Here is a 25,587-nt window from a genome sequence, read left to right on the forward strand (position 1 = left end):
AGGAAGCTCCGGGGGCCCAGGCCCTGCGAGAGTTTTCCAGGGGCCCTGGAGCAAGTGAAGGACCCTGCTCCACAAGCCCCGAAAAACTCTTGTGGGAGCCCCTGCAGGGCCCAGGGCCTGGGGCAAATTGCCCCACTTGCCCCCACCCCTCTGGGCAGCCCTGTCTCATGGTCACTGCCTCCCAGGTTCCCATCTAGCTGCCCCACTCTCTTGTCAATTTCATGGCACCAGCATGGAGCCTGGAATTGACAAGAAGTTTAGCCAAGCGCTGGTGTAAGTAACAGTGTCTACGCAGACACTGCATTGCCCTAACTACTTCAACACAGCCCTGCGCCTCTCATGGAGATGGAGTTATGATATCAGTGTAGTAGGGCACTTACGCCGGCGGGACAAGGCTGTAGTGTGCACACTGACATAACTAGGTCGATGTAAGCTGCCTTATGCAACCTGTGTAGTGTAGACCAGGTCTTAGACCCAGGAACTTCTGTCCCCTGCCTTTAGGTTTAGTAGGAACTTCTCTTCTCCTTCCTAGTAACTTTGTTTAATCTGATCCATGTGGCTTTAGCCTGGTGCTTGGGAACATCACAAGACAGGTTCAACTCTCAGCCCCTACAAAGCGCTAGAAAAAGGGTGGGTGTCTTAGCTAGGGAGGCTCCAGCAGTCCCATACCAGCAGATGTGTGGTTGCTAGGGATATGGATTGGCACAGAACTGTAGGGCTGGAAGGGCCCTCGAGAAGTCATCTAATCCAGCCCCCTGCACTGAGCCAGAACCAAGTAAACCTAGATCATCCCCAACTGGTGTCTGTCCAGCCTGTTCTTAAACTCCAGGGTCGGGGCCTCCACAGCATCCCTTGGGATCCTGTTCCAGTGTTTAACTGCCCTTAGAATTAGAAAGTGTTTGCTAACATCTCACCTAACTCTTCCTCACTGCAGATCTAGCTCATTTCATGTCCTCTTGCCCGTAGACATGTTACAAAACAGACTGTGCTGTGACACCAGTGCAGCGCCATTGGTCAAGGGCCAACTGGCTAGGCAGGCACTGACATCGCTGGGAGCAGAGGTGCACCTTGTTGGCCTGACCCCCGTGCAGCCTGGATTGAAGAGGCTAGGCCTGGTGTGTGTGTGTGTGTGTGTGTGTGTGTGTGTGTGTGTGTGTGTGTGTGTGTGTGTGTGTGTGTGTGTGTGTGTGTGTGTGTGTGTGTGTGTGTGTGTGTGTGTGTGTGTGTGTGTGTGTGCTTGCATGCATGCACCCCTGCAGGCTTTGCCTCCCCAGGCTTTTGCCCTGTATCTTACCCGGTGAGGACTTGTTTGTGTCTAACTGAGAAGCTCTCTGGAGAAGAGATTCCACTTCAATTGCCATGTGCAAATTGCTGGGTAAATGACATGTAATGCTATTAATGCCAGCCTCTCAGAGTGCTGGATCAACAGCTCCATGGCAGGCTGCCCACACAGCAGGGCTGGCAATGGAGGGGCAGGGCTACACTCCACACCCAGTCAGCAGCCCAGGGCTCACACTCAGGACACAGCCCCCTGAGTCCTTGGGAGGCACCACAGGGGTCAAGGAACCTGGAGTATCATAGAATCTCAGAGTTGGAAGGGACCTCAGGAGGTCATCTAGTCCAATCCCCTGCTCAAAGCAGGACCAATCCCCAACTAAATCATCCCAGCCAGGGCTTTGTCAAGCCTGACCTTAAAAACCTCTAAGGATGGAGATTCCACCACCTCCCTAGGTAAACCATTGCAGTGCTTCACCACCTCCTAGTGAAATAGTGTTTTCTAATATCCAGCCTAGACCTCCCGCACTGCAACTTGAGACCATTGCTCCTTGTTCTGTCATCAGGTACAGTCTAGATCCATCCTCTTTGGAACCCCCCTTCAGGTAGTTGAAAGCAGCTATCAAATCCCTCCTCATTCTTCTCTTCTGCAGACTAAACAATCCCAGTTCCCTCAGCCTCTCCTCATAAATCATGTGCTCCAGCCCCCTAATCATTTTTGTTTTCCTCCGCTGGACTCTTCTGAATTTTTCCACATCCTTCTTGTAGTGTGAGGCCCAAACCTGGACACAGTACTCCAGATGAGGCCTCACCAATGTCGAATAGAGGGGAATGATCATGTCCCTCGATCTGCTGGCAATGCTCCTACTTATACAGCCCAAAATGCCGTCAGCCTTCTTGGCAACAAGGGCACATTGCTGACTCATATCCAGCTTCTCGTTCACTGTAATCCCCAGGTCCTTTTCTGCAGAACTGCTGCTTAGCCAGTCGGTCCCCAGCCTGTAGCGGTGCCTGGGATTCTTCCGTCCTAAGTGCAGGACTCTGCACTTGTCCTTGTTGAACCTCCTCAGGTTTCTTTTGGCTCAATCCTCTAATTTGTCTAGGTCACTTTGCATCCTATCCCTACCCTCTGGCGTATCTACCTCTCCTCCCAGTTTAGTGTCATCTGCAGACTTGCTGAGGGTGCAGTTCATGCCATCCTCCAGATCATTAATGAAGTAGTAGTAGGCAGGGGACGGGAGCTGCTGGTCAGGTTGAGGTAGAGCTGTTGGGGGCCCAGGGCTGGGATAGCCGGGGTGTGTGTGGAGGGATCGAGGGGAAAGGGCTCATCTCGGGTTACACCTGGCGCCCAAGGCTGGGAGAGCTGGGGTGCGGTGGGGTGTGTGTGGAGGGATGGAGGGACACCGCCCAGGGATTGACTAGCAGTGTGGGGAAGGCAGGGCACAGAGAGAAGGCTTCAGGTAAGGGGTTTACATGGCTCAGTAGCATCCCCTACTGGTCAACCTAATGAGTGGTATTAACAGGCCCCAAAGGGGTGCCCTGGCCAGGCATGCTAGAGACAGCAGGAAGGTGCTAGGCCAGGGGTGGGCAAACTTTTTGGCCTGAGGGCCGCATCCGGTTTCAGAAATTGTATGGAGGACTGGTTAGGGGAGGCTGTCCCTCCCCAAACAGGTAGGCGTGGCTCGGACTCCCCCGCCCCCCGCTTCTCACCCCTGACGGCACCCCAGGACTCCTGCCCCATCCAACTCCCCCCATTCACTGATGGCCCCACCCCCGGTTCCCTGCCCCGTCCAACCACCCCTTCTCCCTGACGGTCCCCAGAACCCCTGTCCCCATTCAACCCCCCTGTTCCCCACCCCCTGACTGCCCCGACCCCTATCCACACCCCCAGCCCCTGACCACTCCCCAAACTCCCCTGCCCTCTATCCAACCCCCAACCCCCGTTCCTGCCCTCTTACCGCACTGCCTGGAGCACTGGTGGCTGGTGACCCCAGGACAGGCAGACACACTGCCCCGCTGCAGCCAGTCACGCAACAGCGCAGCACAGAGACCGGGTCAGGCTGGGCTCTGCAGCAGTGCTGCCCCAGGAGCTTGCAGCCCCACCACCCAGAGCATTGCACCGGCAGCGGGGCAAGCTGAGGCTGCGGGGCCGGAGGACAGCGGGGGAGGGGCCGGGGGCAAGCCTCCCAGGCCAGGAGCTTGGGGGCCGGGCAGGACGGTCCCATGGGCTGGATGTGGCCCACGGGCTGCAGTTTGCCCATCTCTGTGCCAGGCAGTCAGCCATGCTGCATGTGGAGTGCTTTCTGCCACCTTCCCCTTTGAGCAAGTAGGAAACCTCTCGCTCAGTCCCACTGCGCAGTAATGTCCGAGTCTGCCTGGAGGCCAGGGCATTTCCAGCATGAGCTGGGCGTTCCTCGGGCACCGACCCACCAGCCTCAAGGCACCTGACTTTTTTACAATTATTCCAGGCCCCGGCTGTGTGCCACAATCCAGACCTGCAGCTCCCCCTGCTGTTCCAGTCCTATTGCCCCCATTCAGCCTGCCTGTCCTGCCATCGTCCGGGGCATCCTCCACCAGCACGGCACCCCTCCCAGCTGCAACGTTTCCATGTGTCTCCACCAGGAGCAGAGACACCGGAAGCCGTGATGAGGGGAAGGAGAACGAGATTCCAGACAGTTTAATTAGTCTGAGTGAACTGGATTTAATTGTTCCAAGCTGCTTCACAGCACTAGCCCTGCTAATGCCTCTGCAGCGGGGATTGACAATAGCTTGATTCCACAGCAGGGCTGCCCTTCCCATTACCCATCTGCTGGGGCGGGGAGCCTGGCTAGCCCCCAGTGGGGGTCTCTCCTCGCCCCTCTGCTCTGGGAAGGGTGGAGGCTGAGTGGCTTCCATCCATAAGGGCTTCTGCTGAGGGCATCGCCCATCCACCGCCACTGTCCTGTCCAGGCCCCTGGTGCCACCTTTGTGCAAGCTCTGCCCCCACAGCAGGGAATGGGCAGCCCTGTGACAACCATCCTTCATCCCTCTCCCACCCAGACTTCCCTGCCTCTCCCCCGACCCCTGCAGCCCTCCCCTCTCCCAGCTCTGCTGACTCCAGCCTGTGCCAGAGCAACTGCCACCTTCTCCTACATCCCAGAAAGGCTGGCCAAGGACCCCCCGCTCGGTCCGGCTCTCACGTCAGCACTAGGAACAAGGGGTCTGCAGGGGAGATTGTCCCCCCACAGCACCTCGCTAGGGTTACCAACACCCTTATCCCTACCCCCTGCCCTGCCTCTTCGCCGAGACCCATCCCCATCCCCCAACTCAATCCAGCCCCCCTTATTCCACTGCTCACTCTCCCCGCCCTCACCCATTTTCACTGGGCTGGGGCAGGGTGAGAGCTCCAGCTGAGGTTGTGGGCTCCTGGGTGGGGCCAGAAATGAGGGGTTATGGGTGCAGGAGGGGGCTCCAGCCTGGGTCAGGGGGTTGGGGTGTGGGAGGGGGTGAGGGCTCTGGCTGGGGTTGCAGGGTCTGGAGTGGGGCTGGGGACGAGGGGTTTGGGATGCAGGAGGGGGTTCAGGGCTGGGGAAGGGGGTTGGGGTGCGGGAGGGATTTGGGATGCAGGAGGGGGCTCAGGGCTGGGGAAGGGGGTTGGGTATAGAAGGGGTTTGGGATGCAGGAGGGGGTTCAGGGCTGGGGAAGGGGGTTGGGGTGTAGGAGGGGTTTGGGATGCAGGAGGGGGTTCAGGGCTGGGGTAAGGGGTTGGAATGCAGGAAGGGGTTGGGGTGCGGGAGGGGGCTCAGGGCTGGGGAAGGGGGTTGGGGTGTGGGAGGGGTTTGGGATGCAGGAGGGGGCTCAGGGCTGGGGAAGGGGGTTGGAGTGTGGGAGGGGTTTGGGATGCAGGAGGGGGTTCAGGGCTGGGGAAGGGGGTTGGGGTGCGGGAGGGGTTTGGGATGCAGGAGGGGGTTCAGGGCTGGGGTAAGGGGTTGGGGTGTGGGAGGGGGTTCAGGGCTGGGGTAAGGGGTTGGAATGCAGGAAGGGGTTGGGGTGCGGGAGGGGGCTCAGGGCTGGGGAAGGGGGTTGGGGTGTGGGAGGGGTTTGGGATGCAGGAGGGGGCTCAGGGCTGGGGTAGGGGTTGGAGTGTGGGAGGGGTTTGGGATGCAGGAGGGGGTTCAGGGCTGGGGAAGGGGGTTGGGGTGCGGGAGGGGTTTGGGATGCAGGAGGGGGCTCAGGGCTGGGGTAAGGGGTTGGGGTGTGGGAGGGGGTTCAGGGCTGGGGTAGGGGGTTGGAATGCAGGAAGGGGTTGGGGTGCGGGATGGGTTTGGGATGCAGGAGGGGGCTCAGGGCTGGGGAAGGGGGTTGGGGTGTGGTAGGGGGTTCAGGGCTGGGGTAGGGGTTGGAATGCAGGAAGGGGTTAGGGTGCAGGAGGGGGTTCAGGGCTGGGGTAGGGGGTTGGAATGCAGGAAGGGGTTGGGGTGCGGGAGGGGGCTCAGGGCTGGGGTAGGGGGTTGGAGTGTTCGAGGGAGCTCAGGGCTGGGGTAAGGGGTTGGAATGCAGGAAGGGGTTGGGGTAAGGGAGGGGGCTCAGGGCTGGGGAAGTGGGTTGGGGTGTGGGAGGGGTTTGGGATGCAGGAGGGGGCTCAGGGCTGGGGAAGGGGGTTGGGGTGTGGGAGGGGGTTCAGGGCTGGGGTAGGGGGTTGGGGTGTTGGAGGGGGTTCAGGGCTGGGGTAGGGGGTTGGGGTGTTGGAGGGGGTTCAGGGCTGGGGTAGGGGGTTGGAATGCAGGAAGGGGTTGGGGTGCGGGAGGGGGTTCAGGGCTGGGGAAGTGGGTTGGGGTGTGGGAGGGGTTTGGGATGCAGGAGGGGGCTCAGGGCTGGGGAAGTGGGTTGGGGTGTGGGAGGGGTTTGGGATGCAGGAGGGGGCTCAGGGCTGGGGAAGGAGGTTGGGGTGTGAGAGGGGGCTCAGGGCTGGGGTAGGGGGTTGGAATGCAGGAAGGGGCTGGGGTGCAGGAGAGGGCTCAGGGCTGGGGTAGGGGTGCAGGAGGAGGTGTGGGGTGTGAGAGGTGGTTCTGACCTGGGGAAGAGGTGGGGGTGCAGGTGGGAGTGCGGGGTCTGGGAGGGAGTTGAGGTGCAGCAGGGGATTCCAACCTGAGGCAGGGGGTTGGGGTGCAGGAGGCGGTTTTGGGTGTGGCCTCCAGCAGGGCAGCGCTTACCTCAGGCGGCTCCCAGGCAGTGGCGCAGTGGGGCTAAGGCAAGCTCCCAGCCTGCCCTGGCTCTGCGCTGCTCCCGGAAGCGTCTGGCATGTCCCTGCAGCCTCTAGGCGGAGGCGCGACCAGGCGGCTCTGTGCGATGCACACAGCCCAGCCCACAGGCACCGCCTCCACAGCTCCCATTGGCTGTGGTCCCCGGCCAATCGGAGCTGTGGGGCCCCCTCTGGGGGTGGGGGCAGCACTTGGACCTTCCCTCATTGTCCCTGCACCTAGGGGACAGACATTCTGGCTGCTTCTGGGGAGCTTTGCAGAGCCAGGGAAAGTAGGGAGCCTGCCTTAGCTCCTCTGTGCCACTGACCGGACTTTTAACTGTCCCATCAGCGGTGCTGACCAGAGCCATCACGGTCCCTTTTCGACTGGGTGTTCCGGTCGAAAACCGGACGCCTGGCAACCCTAACCCCTGCCCCTCCACTGTCCTGAGTGCAGTTGCACAGGTCAGCTGAATTGAACCCTTCAACTGGCACTGAATTAGCGCAGCTGTGCTGGCGAGGCACACGTCAGAATGACATTCACCCCCCTCTGCCATGGCTGGGACGGCCCTGCAGGGCTCACTCGGATAGGTGCCAGCACGTTCCCTGTCGCTGGGATGGCCCTGCAGGGCTAGTTGTTAACACAGAGTAAAACTTTCCTTTTGTCCTTCAAGTCACGGCTGTGACCAATGCTCCCAGGCACCAGGTCAGGAGAGGGAGACGGGGCTGTTTTCAGTCCATTTAACACTGACCGTCTCCTCCATCCTGTCCTACAAAGGAGTTTCCCCTGCCCCTTGCCCTAGTCCCAAAGGAACATGTATGTGTTCTGCACCTGGCAAGGCCTGTCTTCAAGCCTCTAACCCACCCAGGGCTGGGGGTCTTTGTCTCCCTGGCCCCCAGAGCCCCTTGCTCCCTGCATCATGGCGATCCTGTCCTGACTAGGCGGAGTTGTGCCACTGCTGTGCTGTGCCCTCTGCGGCCCCGGATTGTCTCCTTGCTACGTTCCCTCTAAGCTGCACGGTGATGCAGCAGCCTATCAGGCACCACGCAGGCACTCAGGGCTGCATCAGGGAAAGATTCCTCTCCCCCAGCCCCGGACTCAACCCAGCCCAGCCACGGACCTGCCGCAGCCTGGGGAGACGCGCTCCTCCCCCACACTCAACCCAGCCCAGGTGCTGCTGCGGGGAGAGAGAGCTGGGGGGAGTCCTCTCTCCCCACCATAGCCCCAGGGCAACTCGCACTCCAAGCCCCTCATCCCTGGCACCTCCCAGAGCCTGCATCCTCAGACAGAGCCCACACCCCCTGCGCCCTGAATCCTCTGCCCAGCCCTGAGCCTCTTCCCACACCCTGAACCCCCCATCCCTGGCCCCACCCCAGAGCCCTCACCCCAGCTGGAACCCTCATCCCTCCACACTCCAACTCTCTGCTCCAGCCCCAATCCCCCCCACACACACTCCAAACCCCTCAGCCCCACTCCCACCACATGAATTTTTTTATGTGCACCAATATGGCGATGCTGTGTCACATCACTTCCATACTGGTGCACATACAAAATTCATTCCGCACATGGGTGGGAAAAATTAGCGGGACACCCCTTGTGCTCCCCGTAAGTCTGTTGCCACCTGTTATCTCATCTTAGATTACAGGATCTTTGTTCTGTGTCTGTCCAGCGCCTAGCACACCAGGGCCCGGGCTGGGACAGCTCAGCTCTGTGGGAATACACCTCAATAACAGTAGCTTCTCTCTGTCCTTTGTCAGGGCAGAGCTACGGCCTGTGGAAGCCACGCTATTCCTGAACGCTCCCAGGCCATGGGCACAGCCAGGCCTCCTGAGGGAGAGGCTGCATTGAGGAGTTACATTAGACCTGCAGCTCCTCGACCGTAGGTGGCCAGCTGGCAGGCGCTGGCCTTGGGACCGCAGCAGGCTGGTCTCACTCCCTGGAGCTGAGCTACTGTTAGCAATGGGGGGACTGATTTCAGGGAGGAGGAGCTTAGTGTAGATAAGAGCACTGAGCTCTGGCTCTGGCCCTTCTGCATGGGGGAGGAATGAGCACCCCCTACCCACCCAGCAGCAGGAGTGTTTGGTTGTCTCTGGAGAGGTAATCATGGAAGGGTGTGCAGCACTTCTTACCATGCAAATGCAGCCTCCTGGAGAGCCCCTTGTAAGGAGCTGGCTAGTGAGTGTATGAGCCTTGTTGCCCTCTATTGGCTGGAATCAGAACTGCTCAGCTGTGTGTCAGACTCCCTATACTGCTGGTAGCTAACAGAGATTCTCCTTTAACTCAAGGGGTAGAGGTCTGTGCTTTTGCAGCAGAAGTATTCCCCACTCACAATCACTGTGAAGTCCTAGCTAACCACAGCTTTGTTAGTGAATGGCGCTGATCCCTGGATGGAGCATCTCAGGGTTGGAAAGACATGGGGTAGCGTGTGATGTAGGGTGGGGAGACAGGACTCCTGGTCTCTGCTCCCAGCTCTGCCACAGACTCACTGTATGACCTTGGGCAAGTCACTGCACCTCTGTGTGCCTCAGTTTCTTCATCTGTAAACTGGGGGCAATGATACATTCCTTGTGGGGGGAGCTGTGACATTGAATTCATTAACGCTGGGAAATCATATTGTGGTGGGATGCTAAAGGTGTCCAGGTGCTTCCATGGCCCTCTTCCTCACTGCACCTGAGCACGTCCCAGCCAGTAAATGCACACAGCCTGGGCAGGAGGGGAGGAGCAGCCCCACAGTACAGATGGGAAAACTGGGGTACAGGGGAAGATTAGGTGACTTGGACAAGGTCACACGGATTCTGCGGCTGAGTCGGGAACTGAACGCAGGTCTGTGGGATCCCAAGCCAATGCCCCACCCCTGCGTTTGCCCTTCCACCCACATTCTGAGAAGGGGCATTGTCAGGGCACCGGTGCCCTGGCTTTCCATCCAAACACGCTGGAAGCTGAGTATCTAAAGGGTTGAAACAATCCGGCTGCGGGGAGGATCACCTGCCTGCAGAAAGCAGCTGGGAAAGAAGGATCAGACACATCCAGTCTTGCTTTTAATGCGGCCATGGCGAAAAGGGGCAAATGTGCTGCTCTGAGCACCTCACACTGTTCACTAAAGCGCCTGCCCGGGATACGAGCTGAGCACTAACTAGTGCTCGTGGGGTGAAACCTGCTTGGAATGCTGGGTGGAATTGCTCTTTGCTAGACGGTTAAAGTGGAAATCAATCCAGAAAGGCCACAGGGTGGGGGCAATGGGGGAGGGGGGAGGAAACAGCATTTCACTCCCTCAGCCCTGCTGGAAATACAGCTAACCCTGAAGAGAGGGATCGGAGAAGGAATTCCTCTGCTTTGGGGAGGGCCTGAGACAGCTGGCACAGAAATAGAGCTCCCCTTTCCCTCGCTGCTCCCACTTAAAGCCCGCTGTGGGGACGTAAGCTGATGCCTGACCGAGCACAAAGCACTAAGCAAGAGAGCTGCGCTGCCAGGGGTCTTTGTCACCACTAATCAACCCGAGCCTTCCCCAGGCTGAGAGCGTGCCGGCCCAGAGCCCCACCCTGCTGGGTGCTGAGCTCCCGGCACTGGGCTCTGTACCCCAGGTGTGTGCACGACCTGGTGCACACGAGCACACCCATGCTAAATACCCACACATGAATTGCCTGGGTAGGTGCACTCATGCACACCAGCCTTCACGTCCACATGCCCAGCCATGGCCACACCCTGAGCAGCCACATACCCATGCACCGGCATCCATACCCGTACCAGTGCACACGCTCGCAGCCGATGCTGCCAGCCTCACACCCGCATGCCTATGTAGGCCACATCTACACCAACAGGAACTGCCCCTGCCCCACACTCATCCCTTTGCACACCAAACCACCTTGATATGGAAATACTAACATCTCTTTCCCATTCCATTAGGAATTTCCTTTCTCCTCTCCAGATAGTCCTGCCTGGCAACTGGCACCCTGGACCAGTGGCAGGTGCATGGTCTGTTGTCTGGTACCCATCAGGTGCATGGTCCCATTGGGATGGCAGCTTATGTTCCTGGCGGGGCCCAAGCAATTGGCCCTTCGGATGGCAGCACTGTCCCATAGTGACAAGCTAGGAGCGATCATCAGGAGGTTTCTAAAGTGAAGTCAGCACATGACTTTTCTTCTCCCTTTGTGGCTTAGGCAGCTGGAGCTATGGAGACCTGGCTTTACAGGTGGAGGAATATGAGAAATGGTGCCCATCAGAAAATGACACTACACTTCTCTAGGATAAGCCACATCAACAGGGAGCTAGTCCCATGCACATCAGCCCTGGCCACTCCTGACCACATGGGCCCCAAAACGGGGCTGAGGCCTGCCAGGGCGCCCTCCAGTGGCCATGCACAGTACAATAGGGGAGTCCTGCCTTACTTTCCCCTTTGCTGCCCCAAGGACCAACCAAGTTGCCAATCTTGCCTGCCCAAGAAAGGAGGGATGGCATCTCAAGTCCAGTTCAAGGCCTGCCTCTGGGCATACTTTATTAGTACCATTCTACAGAGAGAAAATTCATAACCCCTAATATCAAACGAGGTAAGAGGCAGCAGTTCTCCCGTTCCCTTGTACCCGGTTCCCCTGCCCTTATTCCAGGGCATTTATACCACTTTCCAGGCACCAGGCTTTTTACAGCTGTTCTGCCACATGCCTGAGCTCAAGGCTCTCTGCAGCATTCCACTTCCTAGCCCCTCTGCCTGTTACTCATACCGATGCTGAGCTCCTCCAGGATCACCTTTCTGCTCTGTGGTTCAGCCTGCCCCTGTACCTAGGGACCTCTGCACAAGCCTTCTTCTCAACTAGGCTCCCCTGCTCTGGCCATATTCATCACAGCCGTAGCAGCAGGGTTGGCCCACAACATTTTGGCACCTGAGGCGGGGAGCTCAAATGATGCCCCCATGTCCCCTTGCTTGGGACAAAACTCTGAAAGGTCTCAATTCTGCCTTCTTCCTGTTCTACCCCTCTCTTCGTACTGCTCTGCTACCCACCCCAAAAAAGGAGAACTAACAATTTAAAATGCCTTGTTCAAAAATTTTAAGTAACACTTAACTTTCAAATGCCTGTACAGCAAATGTAACTTTTCTTGTCTGCATAGTAAACACTGGCATTTTTCTCTATTTGAATAATCAAAGTGATGCTTTCCGTGCCTTCTTTGTTGCAAAGATTTGAACTGCTTCTAGAAGGTCCACAGTCTGGGCCAGCTCATGCTCTACTGAGATGGTTGCAAGGCCGACCAGCCTCTCCTGTGTCATTGTGGAGCGTAGATGTGTTTTTATTAACTTCAGCTTGGAGAAGCTGCGTTCTCCACTGGCAACTGTTACAGGATGGGTTAGAAATATGTGCAGAGCAACAAAAGCATTTGGAAAGAGGGTGGCTGTCTTATTTGTGCACATATATTCCAGAACAGCCTTTGGATTGATCCTGCTGGAATGTATCTTGAAAGGGCTTTCAGTTCATCACCTAAATCACTCGCACCAATATCATGCACGTCATCATGTGTCAACACTGTCTCTGGTGCCTGCATTGCTGGTGTAGGTCTTCTTCAGGTATAGTGAGGAGTTTTGGAATATCCTATAACATCCCAAATATACTGCTGTGTTCCTTCAGCTGGATGAAACATTCTTCAACTGACTGTATTACACAGTCTAGCACCTGGTTAAAGAATTCAACTTTGAATTGTTGTTTGGGGTCTCTTATGGGATTATCCCGTGCTTCGTAATCAAAATGCCTTCTTCAGTGATTCTTGTATTTTTGAATGGGTGGGAAAATAGCTTCAGTGTGAAGTTCCTCAGCCAACTTCTGTGCGCTCTTCAGAACGTTTTGAAATCCCTCATCTGACCAGTAAGACTGTACGTATGACTTTGCTTTGTCCAGTTGTTCCGTTGCTCCAGATATATCAAGGTCATCACCTTGGAGTCTCTTGCTTACAACGTTTATTTCAAACAGTATGTCATGCCACAACACTAAGCCATACAGAAATGCGAAGTTATGTATATTTCTGGTGATTCCATTTCTCTCTGCCACTGTTCTCCCACGAACCGTTCCTGTCATAACATTATCCTCCATACTGGCAACTATGGCATCATCTATCTTCCCAATTTGGTGTTTGATAGGCTTTATCACCTCCACTCGACTTTCCCATCATGTGGCACTCAGTGGTTTCAGTGTCAGAGAGGATGTTCCCAGATGTTGCTTCAAAATTTCCAATCAACGAGTTGATGGAGAGAAAAATACATTGATGCTTTGAATTACGTTAAAAAATTCAGCAGCCTCACTAGAAGCCGATGCTGCATCACTGACCACCAAGTTCAATGAGTGAGAACTGCATGGGACAAAAAAAGCTCGAGAGTTTAACTCTCGGATCCGTGTCTGCACTCCTCTGTTCTTTCCTCTCATGTTGGCACCATTATCATAGCCCTGATCTCTCGTGTCAGCTATTGCAATTCCCGTACCTTCCAGCTTTTTAAGAAGCACCTTTGTCATACCAGCTCCTTAGTATCACAATGTCAATAAATTCTAGAAAATGCTCTCTGACAGTCAGCATTGCAGGGACATTTTCACTTGGTTCTGTTGTTACAAAATGCACCATTAAAGTCATTTGTTTTGTATGGCTGATGTCAGGTGTGCAGTCCAGAATAACAGAGTAATATCTTGCTGACTTCAGATCTGCCACAATCTTCTGTTTGACTTTTGTTGCCAGTAACTGTATGATCTCATTTTGAATGGTTTTTCCAAGGTAGTGGTGGTGTGTACATTTCTTGGGTGGTGACTCTTCTTAGATGCTCCTGGAGTACAGCATCAAACTCAGCCATCAGCTCCACAAATTTACAAATATACAGCTGATCTGAAGTGCTACACAGTGCTAGGTTTTGGGTAGCAAGCATTTTCACAATGGCAATGAGCCTTTTCAGAACATTTTGCCAGTAAAGAGACTCTGATCCAATCTTCTCTTGATGCCGATCATCTATGGTGGTCTTTAACCTTAGTCTCATCTCAAGCTCTTTCCACCTATGGAAAGCTCTCTGGCGATTTGCTGCCTTCTCATGGCATGCCAGATTTCTAGCCAGATTTTTCTAGTCCTTCGGTCCTGTAGAACCCAGTGTGGCTGGAACATTAGACTGGAAGAGTTTGCAACAAAAACAGTATGCAGCATTCTGGGTTTTTGAGTACATTAGCCATGGCCTCTGCACTTTGTCACCACTGGGGATTTCACACCAGTAATGCGTTCGATGGAAACTTCTGTTTTCACTGTGTTTGGGGAACGTGAAGTTTTTCACTTGCTGTGGCCCATGCAGTACAAGGAAGTCCCTCAGGCTACTGCTCAAGTGAGTCCACAGTCCTGGATCATCTAGACTAAAGGAACTAAACTCAGCACCAGCTGTTTCTTGCGCCTCCACCACACTCTTCTCTGATCTACACTTTTCTTCAGGAATGTGCATGGTGACATCCATCTGAGATGGAGATATGGATGCTGCAGCAGCTGCCAGGTCACCTGCACTCTGACTAACTGGAAGATCAGGCATCTCCGCAACACTCACATCCTCACTGGGGCCGGAAGGGTCACCGTGAACATTTGTGTCTATGTATCTCAGGAGAGCTCCATCCTGCTTAGATAGAAAAGTTTCCTTTGCTTTCTTCTTTCTTTTTCTGAATGCTGCCCCAGAGGGGCCTTTTCTTCTTTCACTCGACTGCTGTTCTGTGCCAGCTAGAGTGGCTCTCAACACTCAGTTGAAGGGGACAAATAAGCAGGCTGGTAGCAGGGCTTGAGTGAGGGAAGATATCAGCGTCTTAAGGGCCTAACTGGCTCCTACTACTTCAGGTGACTGCCTGTTCCCCTCAAGTGGGTTCAGGGAAGCAGCAGGAACCAGGAAGCTGGCTGAAAAGCTGGTGTAAATCAGTGCAGGCTCCTGGGGGTGCTAGAGAGGTACATAAGAGGCTCCTCTTCCTCTATTTCCCTGCAGCTCCTGCTGCTTTCTGTTATTCCCTCTCACCTTTTCTCTGGCCTGCCTGTTATGGCTCTTGTGCTCTCCTTCCTCCAGCACAGCACCCCACCATCTCTGTGCATCTCCAGCAGACGCAATTTTCTACACTCTGGGTCCTCTGAAGGCATCCTAGGGCCTCTGCCAATCTGCCCTGGAGGAAAATTCCTTCCCAACCCCAAATATGGCGATCAGCTAAACCCTAAGCATGTGGGCAAGACTCACCAGCCAGACACCCAGGAAAGAATTCTCTGTAGTAACTCAGATCCCATCACAGACCACTGGGTATACTTACCTGCTGATAATCAAAGATTAATTGCCAAAATTAGACTATCCCATCATACCATCCCTTCCATAAACTTACCAAGCTTAGTCTTGAAGCCAGATATGTCTTTTGCCCCCACTACTCCCCTTGGAAGACTGTTCCAGAACTTCACTACTCTGATGGTTAGAAACCTTCATCTAATTTAAAGTCTAAACTTCCTAGTGTCCAGTTTATATCCATTTGTTCTTGTGTCCACATTGGTACTGAGCTTAAATAATTCCTCTCGCTCCCTAATATTTATCCCTCTGATATATTTATAAAGAGCAAGCATATCCCCCCTCAATCTTCTTTTGGTTAGGCTGAACAAGCCAAGCTCTTTGAGTCTCCTTTCATATGACAGGTTTCCATTCCTCGGATCATCCTAGTAGCCTGTCTCTGAACCTGTTCCAGTTTGAATTCATCCTTCTCAAACATGGGAGACCAGAACTGCACACAGTATTCCAGATGAGGTCTCACCAGTGCCTTGTATAACGGTACTAACACCTCCTTATCTTTGCTGGAAATACCTCGCCTGATGCATCCTAAAACTGCATTAGCCTTTTTAATGACTTTATCACATTGGTGGCTCATAGTCATCCTGTGATCAACCAATACTCTGAGGTTCTTTTCCTCCTCTGTTACTTCCAGCTGATGTGTCCCCAATTTATAACTAAAATTCTTGTTATTAATCCCTAAATGCATGACCTTGCACTTTTCACTATTAAATTTCATCCTATTACTATTACTCCAGTTTACAAGGTCATCCAGATCTTCCTGCAGGATATCCTGGTCCTTCTCTGTGCTAGCAATACCTCCCAGCTTTGTGTCACCCGCAAACTTTATTGGCACATTCCCACTATTTGTGCCAAGGTCAGTAATAAAAAATATATATTATATTGGTTATTCTCTCACACACACTTGACTTCATTCTAGTCACATTCCTCAGCAATTCTCTAGACCGCCAGCCTTCCCCAGCAACCAGCCAGATGTTAAAAGGAAAAATAACTCTCACTTTCCTGGTGCTGCTGAGTGCAAAACTTGTTGCAGCTATAAGTGAATTCAATCTGGCACCACCAGCAGAAGGGGTAACACAGCTGGGGAGAGGGAGGCACAGAGAGACTATAGCTGACCTGCAGTAGGGAGACACAAGTTGTTTCTACACCCCCCTCCACCAAGAGTCTATGCTGATTGCAGAACCAGTCAGCTCATGATGTCAGAGACACCAAGGAAGGGAAAAGTGGGCTACAGAGAGAGGATAGGGTTGTTGTTCCACTCTCTGGTTTCGTTGACACCTATTAAGCTCCAACACAATAAACAGGTGGAATAAAGATCTGTTACTTGAAGATTCAACATCTACCCCCAGCCCCATCAATTAAGGGCTTCTCTAACTTCATCAATTTTAATGAGAGCTGGATTGAGCCCATAATGACAGAGAAAGCTCCCATTCCAGGTCTTTAGTCCATCAAAAACAGGTAACATTTTGCTGATGTTCCTAAAGGGCATAAAGCCGTTTTCCCCTCTTGCAGGTCACGGTAAAGTTCCTTGTCCAAGAATGGCCAGACTGGGTCAGACCAAGGGTCCATCCAGCCCAGTGTCCTGTCTTCTGACAGTGGCCAGTGCCAGGTGCCCCAGAGGGAATGAACAGAACAGGGCAATCATTGAGTGATCCATCCCTTGTCATCCAGTCCCAGATTTAGCAGATTTGGCAGAGCTTGGGGTTTCATTCGTGCCCATCCTGGCTAATAGCCACTGACGGACTCATCCTCCGTGAACTTATCAAATTCTTTTTTGAACTCTTTTATAGTTTTGGTCTTCTCAACATCTCCTGGCAAGGAGTTCCACAGGTTGACTGTGCATCACACAATGAGTCAATGGTGGGGCTGGAAAGAGAACCCACATTTTACAGTGATAGACACGGGTGCAGTCTAGTTAGCATACCAAGAAGACAAAGGGGAGACTTGATCCCAGTCTATAAGTACCTGCATGGCAAACAACTATTTGATACGTAGCTCTTCGACCTAGCAGACAAATGCATAACGAGATCCAATGGCTGGAAGTTGAAGCTAGACAAATTCAGACTGAAAATATGGTATCAACTGTAACAGTGAGGGTGATTAACCACTGGAATAATTTACCGAGGGCCCTGGTGGATTCTCCATCAGCAGCAATTTCAAAATCAAGATTGGCTGTTTTTTAAAGGATCGGCAGGAATTATGGTAGGAGAGGTCTCTGACCTGTGCTATGCCTGACGATCACAATGGGCCCTTGGCCACTGTTCTCCCCACTAGAACACACTGCCTCTCAGAGCACACTGCAGGCCATTCCTGCTGCTGCATGCGAGACCCCACTCTCAGGACCTGCTCCTGTCTGAGAGGTCAGCCATTATGTCACAAATTCACCACATTCCCCAGCAGCCTAGCAGCAACTCTGGCTTTGGCGGCACTTGGCTCAGGCCCTCAGCACTGTACCACCAGCACAAAGGCCCTGGGAACAGCAGGGGCTGGCTGAGCAGTCCTGGCCCAGGCTAATCTGCTTAGCATGCAGATGCAGTCAGCAGCGAGGAACATGGGCCATCCTAATCATTAGTACTACCATTAATCACTCTGCTGTTCCAAGAGAGGGGTGGGGCAAGGCTGGGGCTCGCTCAGAATATTTATTAGCCAAGGCAGAGCTTGTCTCTGGAAAATATGAGGCACCTTTTTACCTAGGTGCCAAATGGGAAACTCAGCTTGCTCCTGGGAAGACCAATAACAGACTCAAATAGGGAGGAGGATGAGAAATGCCAGCTGCACTGGAAAACCAAACCAAACCATTTCTCTTGCAGGCTTCCTACTGTGCCACGTTGGTTCAGGCCATGCCAGGGCCCTTTCCCCAGGCGCTGCATGTTCCGCTGGGGATTTGCTCTCCAGAACCCATGTCTCTGTTGCTGGGTGCAAAATGGGGCTTCTGGCTGCCAGGTTAAGTGGGATCTTGAGCTTGGAGCTTGACACCTCCACACAATTTCATCTTGCTGAAACTAGGGGAGAATTGGAGCCCTCTGTCCCTCCCCCCGCCCACTGCTCTCCCCACACTCCCACCCAGCTGGCTTCTGAGGGAAACTAGGCCTCTAAAGACACCAGATGAGATCCCACACTGAAGAAAGGGAGGGATGGAGGAGAATGGGGGGAAACTGATCTAAATAAAACAATGAGAAGCAGATGGAATGACCTCAGTTCTGCCTAGTAATGGAATGGGAGGTTGCAGGGGGGGAGCACTTAGGCAGGAATCCCAAGGCATTGATGCAAACATGTTGCAACAAAGACTAAAGTGAGGGCTTCTTTCTGGTGGCTGTTAACAGCTGAGAATCCAAGAGATATGCTGATGTGATATACGAGCTGGGAAGGGAACATAGTGCAGGGATGGGATGTGGATGATGGGAGGAGGACTGAAGGCTTTGATAAGGGAAACACGACATTGCAATACTTTTGCACAGTCAGAAATTCCTTCCTGACTCTTGTGATCAGCTTGTGCCCTGAATTTTGAGTATTGACAGCTCCTTATAACATGAGACAAGGAAGGACTAAGCAGCCATGGTTGGATTTCACTCCTCTGCCCCGCTGCTCTCCGTGGTGCTGATGTCTCACAAATGATCAAGGTGGCTCTTGACTCAGGCATGTGCTCACCCAGGTAACCACCACCTGTCATGTTGACCTTCTCGAGATGGATTTTTTCCTAATGTTTTAAAAATAACACTGTTTGCTCAGGAGCTGTCAGAACATGTTTCAGAGGCCTGAGATCACTCAATCCTTGCAGCATATTCTCTTTTGCATGTACTTTATTTTCCTTGTGCTGCTGGACATGCTTCATGTGTAGGAATGGCTGTTTTGATGGGATGCAAAACTTTATTGGGGTTCAGTCAGGCTACTCCTGCAAGCCCATCTCCTCCCCTCTACCCCACAGGAGGCCTGAGAAGAAACAAGCCTTGATGTCAGAGACAGGCTATTGCTACCTTCCCATCACTTTCAGGGCTGCCGTCCCCCCCTTTCCCCTTTAGTTTCATGTAGTTAATGCCTGCGTGCATTACAGAATCCACCACTCATCAGCTGAAAATCCTAACCTGGGACTTGCAGGGAGCATTTATAAAACCCTTTTAGTCTGTGTACTAGGTAAATTCCTTGAGATATGAGGTTCTTGCCTGCCACACACATTCACACCCTTGAGCTCTATTATATAGAAATATTCTGTATTTGATGCCTGTGAAATCAGGTCAGTGTCTCTTTATTTTCCTTGTTTTGCAGCCTGGTCCTTATAGAGCAGTGCAGGCAGACCCCTCTCCTTTCAGCATCTCTTAAAAAAATAAAGTCAACCCCTCTCCTAGGGGCAGGCCCAAAACTGACACAAACCAACACCAAGAAGAGTCACATCAGCCTACCCACTTCTGCTGAGTCAATTATTTACTGAAAAAAGTGGACATAAATGTGACAAACAGAACCATCATTCTAGGACAAGCCCTCATCAAGAGCTAAATTTCATTTCCAGGGGTTTTGCTGCCGGGGCTGTGCAAACACAGAGCAGATAAACAACTCTGCTGCTGAATTCATTAAATGACATATGCAAACACCCTGCTGCAAAGGTGCCTGTGGCTCAGATGGCAGAGAAAGGGGCCAGGCAGAGGGAGCAGCCTCCTTGCTTTTTGTGTGCATGTCCTCATGCCCTCTGCAAAGGCCTGAATGATGGATAATGAAAATAAAACATTTCCTGCTCCCATCCTAGCTGAGGCAGCTGGGTCAAATATCTATTAACCCAGCTCTGCAGCAGCTCCCTGCACTCAAACCCATGCGTTGAAGGACAGCACAAGTGGCTAAGAAATGACAGCTGATTGAAGGGGCACACGCCACAGAGCTGGAATTATTTATGTGCCAAGTGTGCTTGGCGCTACTCACAAACTCAGGGAGAGGCTGCCAGGCCAGTATGAACACAACTTCTGGGGACATGTCAGGGAACAGGGCAGCTGTGAGCAAAGCAGAGGAAGACTTGAGCTTTCCCAAATCAAGTCAGATCAGGATCGACAGCTGCCAAGAACTTCTCTCTGACATTTAATGAACAGCATCCACCTCATTTAGCCACTTCATTTATAAGCCAGAATAAGCCAATTTATTAAGCAAATAGCATGTCTACAGCCATGCCTCCTGTATGGGGGAAAGGGGATAGTGGCTTTACACTGTCTCCTTCGCCTCCTGCACTGCAATAGCCCAGCAGTAGAATGGCCCATGCAAGAGAGGCAAAAGATGCCTTGTGGCCCCTTTACTCTACTGAGCAGACATGGGGGACTAGGGACGATATGGCCCATAGTGTTTTGATATAGCAGAAGGGGCACAGTTGTGTCTCAGTGCTGGGGCTCCAGGTGCCATGCTGTGACATAGCAGCGGGGATGCAGTCATGTCTCACTGATGGGGATTCCTAGGACCTGGGATATAGCAGAGGGGCTGCAGGTACATCTCAATGCTCAGGGTTCCTGGGTGCTGTGATGTAGCAGAGGGGAGGCAGACATGTCTCCGTTTTGGAAGTTCCTTGATGGTGAATTTAATACTTTGCAGATGATGCAATAATGTCTCTTGTTAAACCTGCTGCATGACTCGCTGTAATTTTACAAGAACAACGTGCTCTTTATTCTTTTTAACCCACCCCCCAAAAAACCAACTGCACCTCCAACTGCTTTCAATTTTTATTAAAACAAATGAGAAAACAAACAATGGTATCTTTAGAATATAACAATCCACGGGAATAGAAAAAAAAAAGGCCTTTCTGTCCCAGACCCCATCCCAAGGAAAAGACTACTTCATCCATCTGAATTTCAGACACATACACTTCCAAATGGGAGGAGAGTCAATGCATATCAGGGACCTTTTAAATAAAAGGGTTCAAGGATGTGATCTGCTAAAAGCCACGATATACTATGCTGCGCCATGGGCTGACTCTGGGCCAAATCCACCCTGTCCATAACTCAACTGAAGTCACCACAGGGCTAAATTCAGCCCTCTGTGATTAAACCAAGCTGCTGAAAAAAGTAAAATAAAGGCAAGTGAATTGGGTGGGTTAAAGAGAACCATTAGTGTTTGCTCAGCCTTGCTAAGAGTGGGCAGCAAGGACATGATTGCTAGTATTGTTTAAATATGAACAGCCATACTGGGTCAGATCAATGGTCCATCTAGCCTAGCGTCCCGTCTCTGACAGTGATCTGTACCATAGACTTCAGAGGCAATGAACGGTACAGGGCAGTTAGTGAGTGATCCATCCCCAGCATCTGGCAGTCAGAGGCTTACAGACACCCGCGGCACAGGGTTTAATACCTAACCATCTTGGCTAATGGCCACTGATGGACCAATCCTCCATGAATTTACCAAATTCTTTATTGAACCCAGGTCTAGTTTTGGCCATCACATTTGCTGACGAGTTCCATGGGCTGACTGTCCACTATGTGAAGAAGTTCTTCCTGGTGCCTGTTAATTTCAGTGGGAGACCCCTGGCTCTAGTGCTATGGATTTAAGGGGAGAGGGGTGGGGATAATAACTCCTCTTTGGCCTTGGCTCCAGTCAGAACTTGCCCCGATTCTACCAATTTATAGCCAGCCAGCCATGTAGCTGCTCCACTGTAAACCTCAAGCATAGATAAGGTAAACTGCAATTTGGATCCAGGTTAAAATCAGGCGTGACTTCACTGGAATTGGTCATGAGCTCAAAGTTGACCACATGTATCTGAAACTGCTGGATTATGGTCTAAGGCCCAGATCCTCAAAGGTATTTAGGCTCCTAACTTTCACTTAAATCAATAGAAGTTAGGAACTGAAATACCTTTGAGGATCTGGACCTAAGTGTGTACGTAAAACACTGGCATGAAATGTGCGTGTCTAACTAGCACCAATGAAATGGCTGCAAACTCTGGGTGCCATTCTGGCTCCAGTGAATTCCCATTGACTCACTGGGGCCAGGATTTACTGTTTCAAGCTGAAATGGCTGTTGGTTCTGTGTAGCCCTTGGATCACCCCAAGGGCCCTAGCCCAGCCTTTCAGAGGGGCAGTAAACATAACTAACATTGAGTCACTAGGGAGAGAAACTGATCAATGGAAAAGCATCTTTTAATAAAAGATCTCGTTCCCCCTCTTTCCTTTTGTCCCTTTACTGTCTCATCTCACAATTGTCCCTCTAGAGTGGAGAACCAGCTAGGGCTCCCTCAGAGCCAGGCAAGAACTCTTCTTGAACTGGCCAGAGAGATGTGCTACAGATCAATGCAATACATGCCTGCACTTTCCTGTCCCCACAGTCAAGCCTGGAAATCAACCCCTCATGGCAGGTCACTTTTCTACTTTTATAACTTGAAAATGGATTAACAGTTTTTCCTCTTTAAATTAAGCCTCTTTCTGCTCCTAAGCCAAGCCCAGATCTGCTGAGGTTATAGCCCCGAGGGAGAGCTAAGAGCTGATCTATAAACCCCTAAAAAGCAGGATTTAGGATGGAGACTCTGAGCGGGCTGTAACCCCAATCAGCTGAATTGAGACAGCTCAAGGGAAAAGCTAATCCGTAGCCCAATATTATTGCAACTTTGCAGCCTGCTCCAATCTGTGGGATCTCCATTGCTACCTGCAAGACTTTCTGCTGAGACCACTGAGGGTTCTTTCTGCTCCCTAGGGTGGCAAAAAACATTGATACAAAAGATGTACAAACATTTCGCATCGTGGCCATAACACTTTATGGTGGTATGTGTGTGAGAAGCTCCCACTCTAGAGTTCAGGCTGTATGGTTAGGTGGGATTAAAGACAAGCCATTGGCATGACACTGAAGCACTTGTCCGGCAGGAGACGTGCTTAGCACTTGCTCTCCTTGCAGCATCAACAAGAGGACATGGGGAGTCAATGCTGTCTGCACTGGGAGGAATCATGCTTCCCTATACTCCAAGTGCCCCCATGTCACAGGAAAGATCCTGACACTGCATTCCAGGACAACACCTGGATTAACCCATTAGAAGCTGCACTGTTCAAACTGGCTGCAGTCTGGCAAGCAGCAGCACTTAAGGGTTGAAGAGTGTATTTCTTTATACGTAATGAATATAACCGCCAGGGCACGAAAGCTTTATGCTGGCGCAGAACAGCAGCAAAGGGGTGAGCTTATGGGATAATAGCTGCCTATAGGTGGTGGTGGGGGGAGGGAGTAGACCAGAGGCCATTACACAAAAAGGCTCATAAGTGCATTATATGAGGGGATGCCAACAGTGGTGCTGGAACAGTTTGTATAGTGGGGGTGGGGGGCTGCAAGCCATTGAACCAAACAGTAAACCCTGGATATAGTGGAAACTACTTCAAGCCAGAGGGTACAGCAGCGCCCCTACTTCCAGTGCCCGGGAGATAAATTGAAAGTGATTCCTAGCACCTCTCCCCACTCACCCCCCAAAACACAGAATACAAAGCAGGGCAGGATGGGGGGTGGACTGGCAAAGGAGGCAGGATGAGGACAAACCACGTGCCAGGAGTTACTCCTCTCCTCCCAAGGCAGCAGACCTACATCCTTTCAAGAGCTGAAGATGCCACTGACTTCTTTGACATAGCTGTCTAGAGTCCATGGCTAGGAGAGAGAGACTTCATTTAGCAGCCAAACTCACTTTGGCTGCTTAGGGCTGGTCTACACTGGGGGTGGGAATTGATCTAAGATACGCAACTTCAGCTACATGAATAGCGTAGCTGAAGTCGAAGTATCTGAGATCGATTTACCCTGGGTCCTCACAGCGTGGGATCGATGTCCGCGGCTCCCTCGTCGACTCCGCTTCCGCCATTCGCGCTGGTGGGGTTCCGGAGTCAAAGGGGAGCGCGTTCAGGGATCGATATATCGCATCTAGAGGAGATGCAACATACTGATCCCCGAGAAATCGATCACTACCCGCCAATAAGGCGGGTAGTCTAGACATACCCTTAGTAACTCAACCCTGTTGCTTGGCTCTGTCTCACAGCAGGAACAGGCCCCATGAGTGTTCACAGCATGCTCCTTCACGGACTGGAAACCATAGGCTCTGCCACCACCAGAGCAAGGCAGCTCCTGCCACTCTACAGGACTCAACAGTAAAGAGATGCTGAGACTGCTCTCAGCAGAGTCCCAGCTTGTGGGGTGCTGGTTACCACTCTACCAGGGGAATCAAAATGAAGCAAGGGAGGTGATGTGCAGACAGGCTGAGCAGATGCAGCTCCCATGAGTAGATCAGACCCATGGTCCACCTAGCCCATCTCCAGCAGTGGCAGGTACCAGATGCTTCAGAGGAAAGTGAAAGGTGGCTGCAGTAGGTAGCTATGGGATGACTACAGCATAGAGGAAATTCCCTCCTGATCTACATTATTTAGAGGTCAGCTTCTAGGCACAAGCATGAAGGTTCATATCTCTTCCAGAACCCCTTCACTTTTTAAATGTCCACTGCTAGATTTCTGGCTATTTTTGTATCCTGACAAAGATCAAATCCTACAAAATTCTTGGAATCTTGTAGCAAGGAGTTCCAGAGGCTCATCGCACACTGTGTGGGAAAGTATTTCCTTTGATCAGTGCTGGATATGCCACTTTTCAGTTCCCTTGACTAGGCCCTTGCTCTTGCGTCATACTGGAGAAGGGAGATCTATCTTCTCCATACCGTTCATTAGTTTGCACACCTTTGTAATGTCTCCTCTATGCAGCAGCTCTCTAAGGTAAACAGCCAGAATCTTTTCAATCTCTCCTTATACAGAAGTCGTTCCAGACCTATTCCCACAGCACATCTCTGAACCCCTTCTAGGTCTGTTAGATCCTCTGACAGGCAGGAAGACCAGACCTAACCATGCTCTCATAGGGGAGGCTGTACCACTGATTAAAGCATTCCATTATACCACTGTGTGTGGCACCAGTGGGAGCTACTAGTACTCAGCCCCTCCAAGAGACAGGCAGAAGTACTGGGGACATGGAGAGAATAGCACACATCTCGCCGCCTGGCTCCTGAACTGCTGAAAGCACCACATCTCCACCTACAGAAGTGCACATAATTTGTGGTATTCCCTAAAGCAGGGCCGGAAGGGAAAGGCATCCCTTCCAAGGCACACGTGCCTGCTCACCAGCTCCCAGGAAGTCACATGACAGTCATGCCCAAATACAAATACTGCTTAAAAAGACTGAAAGGGATACACAGCTCTGCATTATAAACGGTAGAACAGAGTAGCTAGTTAAAAACCTACAAGGGGGATTAGGATACACTAAACTAGAAATCATCACGCTGAAATCCACGGACAGCTGACGGACCAAGTCCATTGCACAGGAGCAGCATCATGTACCAGAGTGCACTCAGCCAGCATGTAGAGGGGCTGTGTTCCTGGCTCCCCAGCCATTGGGATGTGCCTATATAGCCTTGCTGAAGGAGGCTCTGGCTGGCACGTGGTTGGCTCGCTGGAAGCAGCAGTGCAGGATGGCTGGGTCACCTCCTAGAGCTCCTCGAAGAAGGCCACACGGGACTTGGTGCTCTGCAAAGTGAGCTGCAAGAGAGTTGAGAGACAGGCTGAAGAAAGAGCTTGACCTGCTTTCCCATCAGCCCTGCACAATGCTATCCCAATACATTCTGGGGGACTGCAACATACCACATGAGTTTAGGTTTAGAGGCCTGATACACAGAAGTGCTGAGCACCTGCATCTACCAGTGAGGTCCACTGGTACTGCTGGTGTTCAGAAAGGCTGTTCCAGATTACAAACACTGATCAAACATTTACGGCCTTCCCCTTTTCCGCATCTGAGAACAGTCTTACAGCATGAGAACACTGGCAGTCTGATCAG

At 52.3% G+C, this 25,587-nt stretch overlaps 1 protein-coding gene across 9 annotated transcripts in view; it reads right to left on the bottom strand.

Annotated features, from left to right (window-relative positions):
• Positions 1-20,471: 20,471 nt before the first annotated feature.
• Positions 20,472-25,587, bottom strand: part of NF2 (NF2, moesin-ezrin-radixin like (MERLIN) tumor suppressor) — a 110,413-nt gene continuing 105,297 nt past the window's right edge. For all 9 annotated transcript variants that reach the window (XM_050923784.1, XM_050923783.1, XM_050923785.1 and 6 more), the window contains one exon: positions 20,472-25,292. In XM_050923784.1, the coding sequence (XP_050779741.1) occupies positions 25,242-25,292 (51 nt within the window). In that variant the 3' untranslated portion in view covers positions 20,472-25,241. The remainder of the gene's footprint in view (positions 25,293-25,587) is intronic.

Source organism: Gopherus flavomarginatus, chromosome 15 (genome assembly GCF_025201925.1).
Source record: "Gopherus flavomarginatus isolate rGopFla2 chromosome 15, rGopFla2.mat.asm, whole genome shotgun sequence".
NCBI lineage: Eukaryota > Metazoa > Chordata > Testudines > Testudinidae > Gopherus > Gopherus flavomarginatus.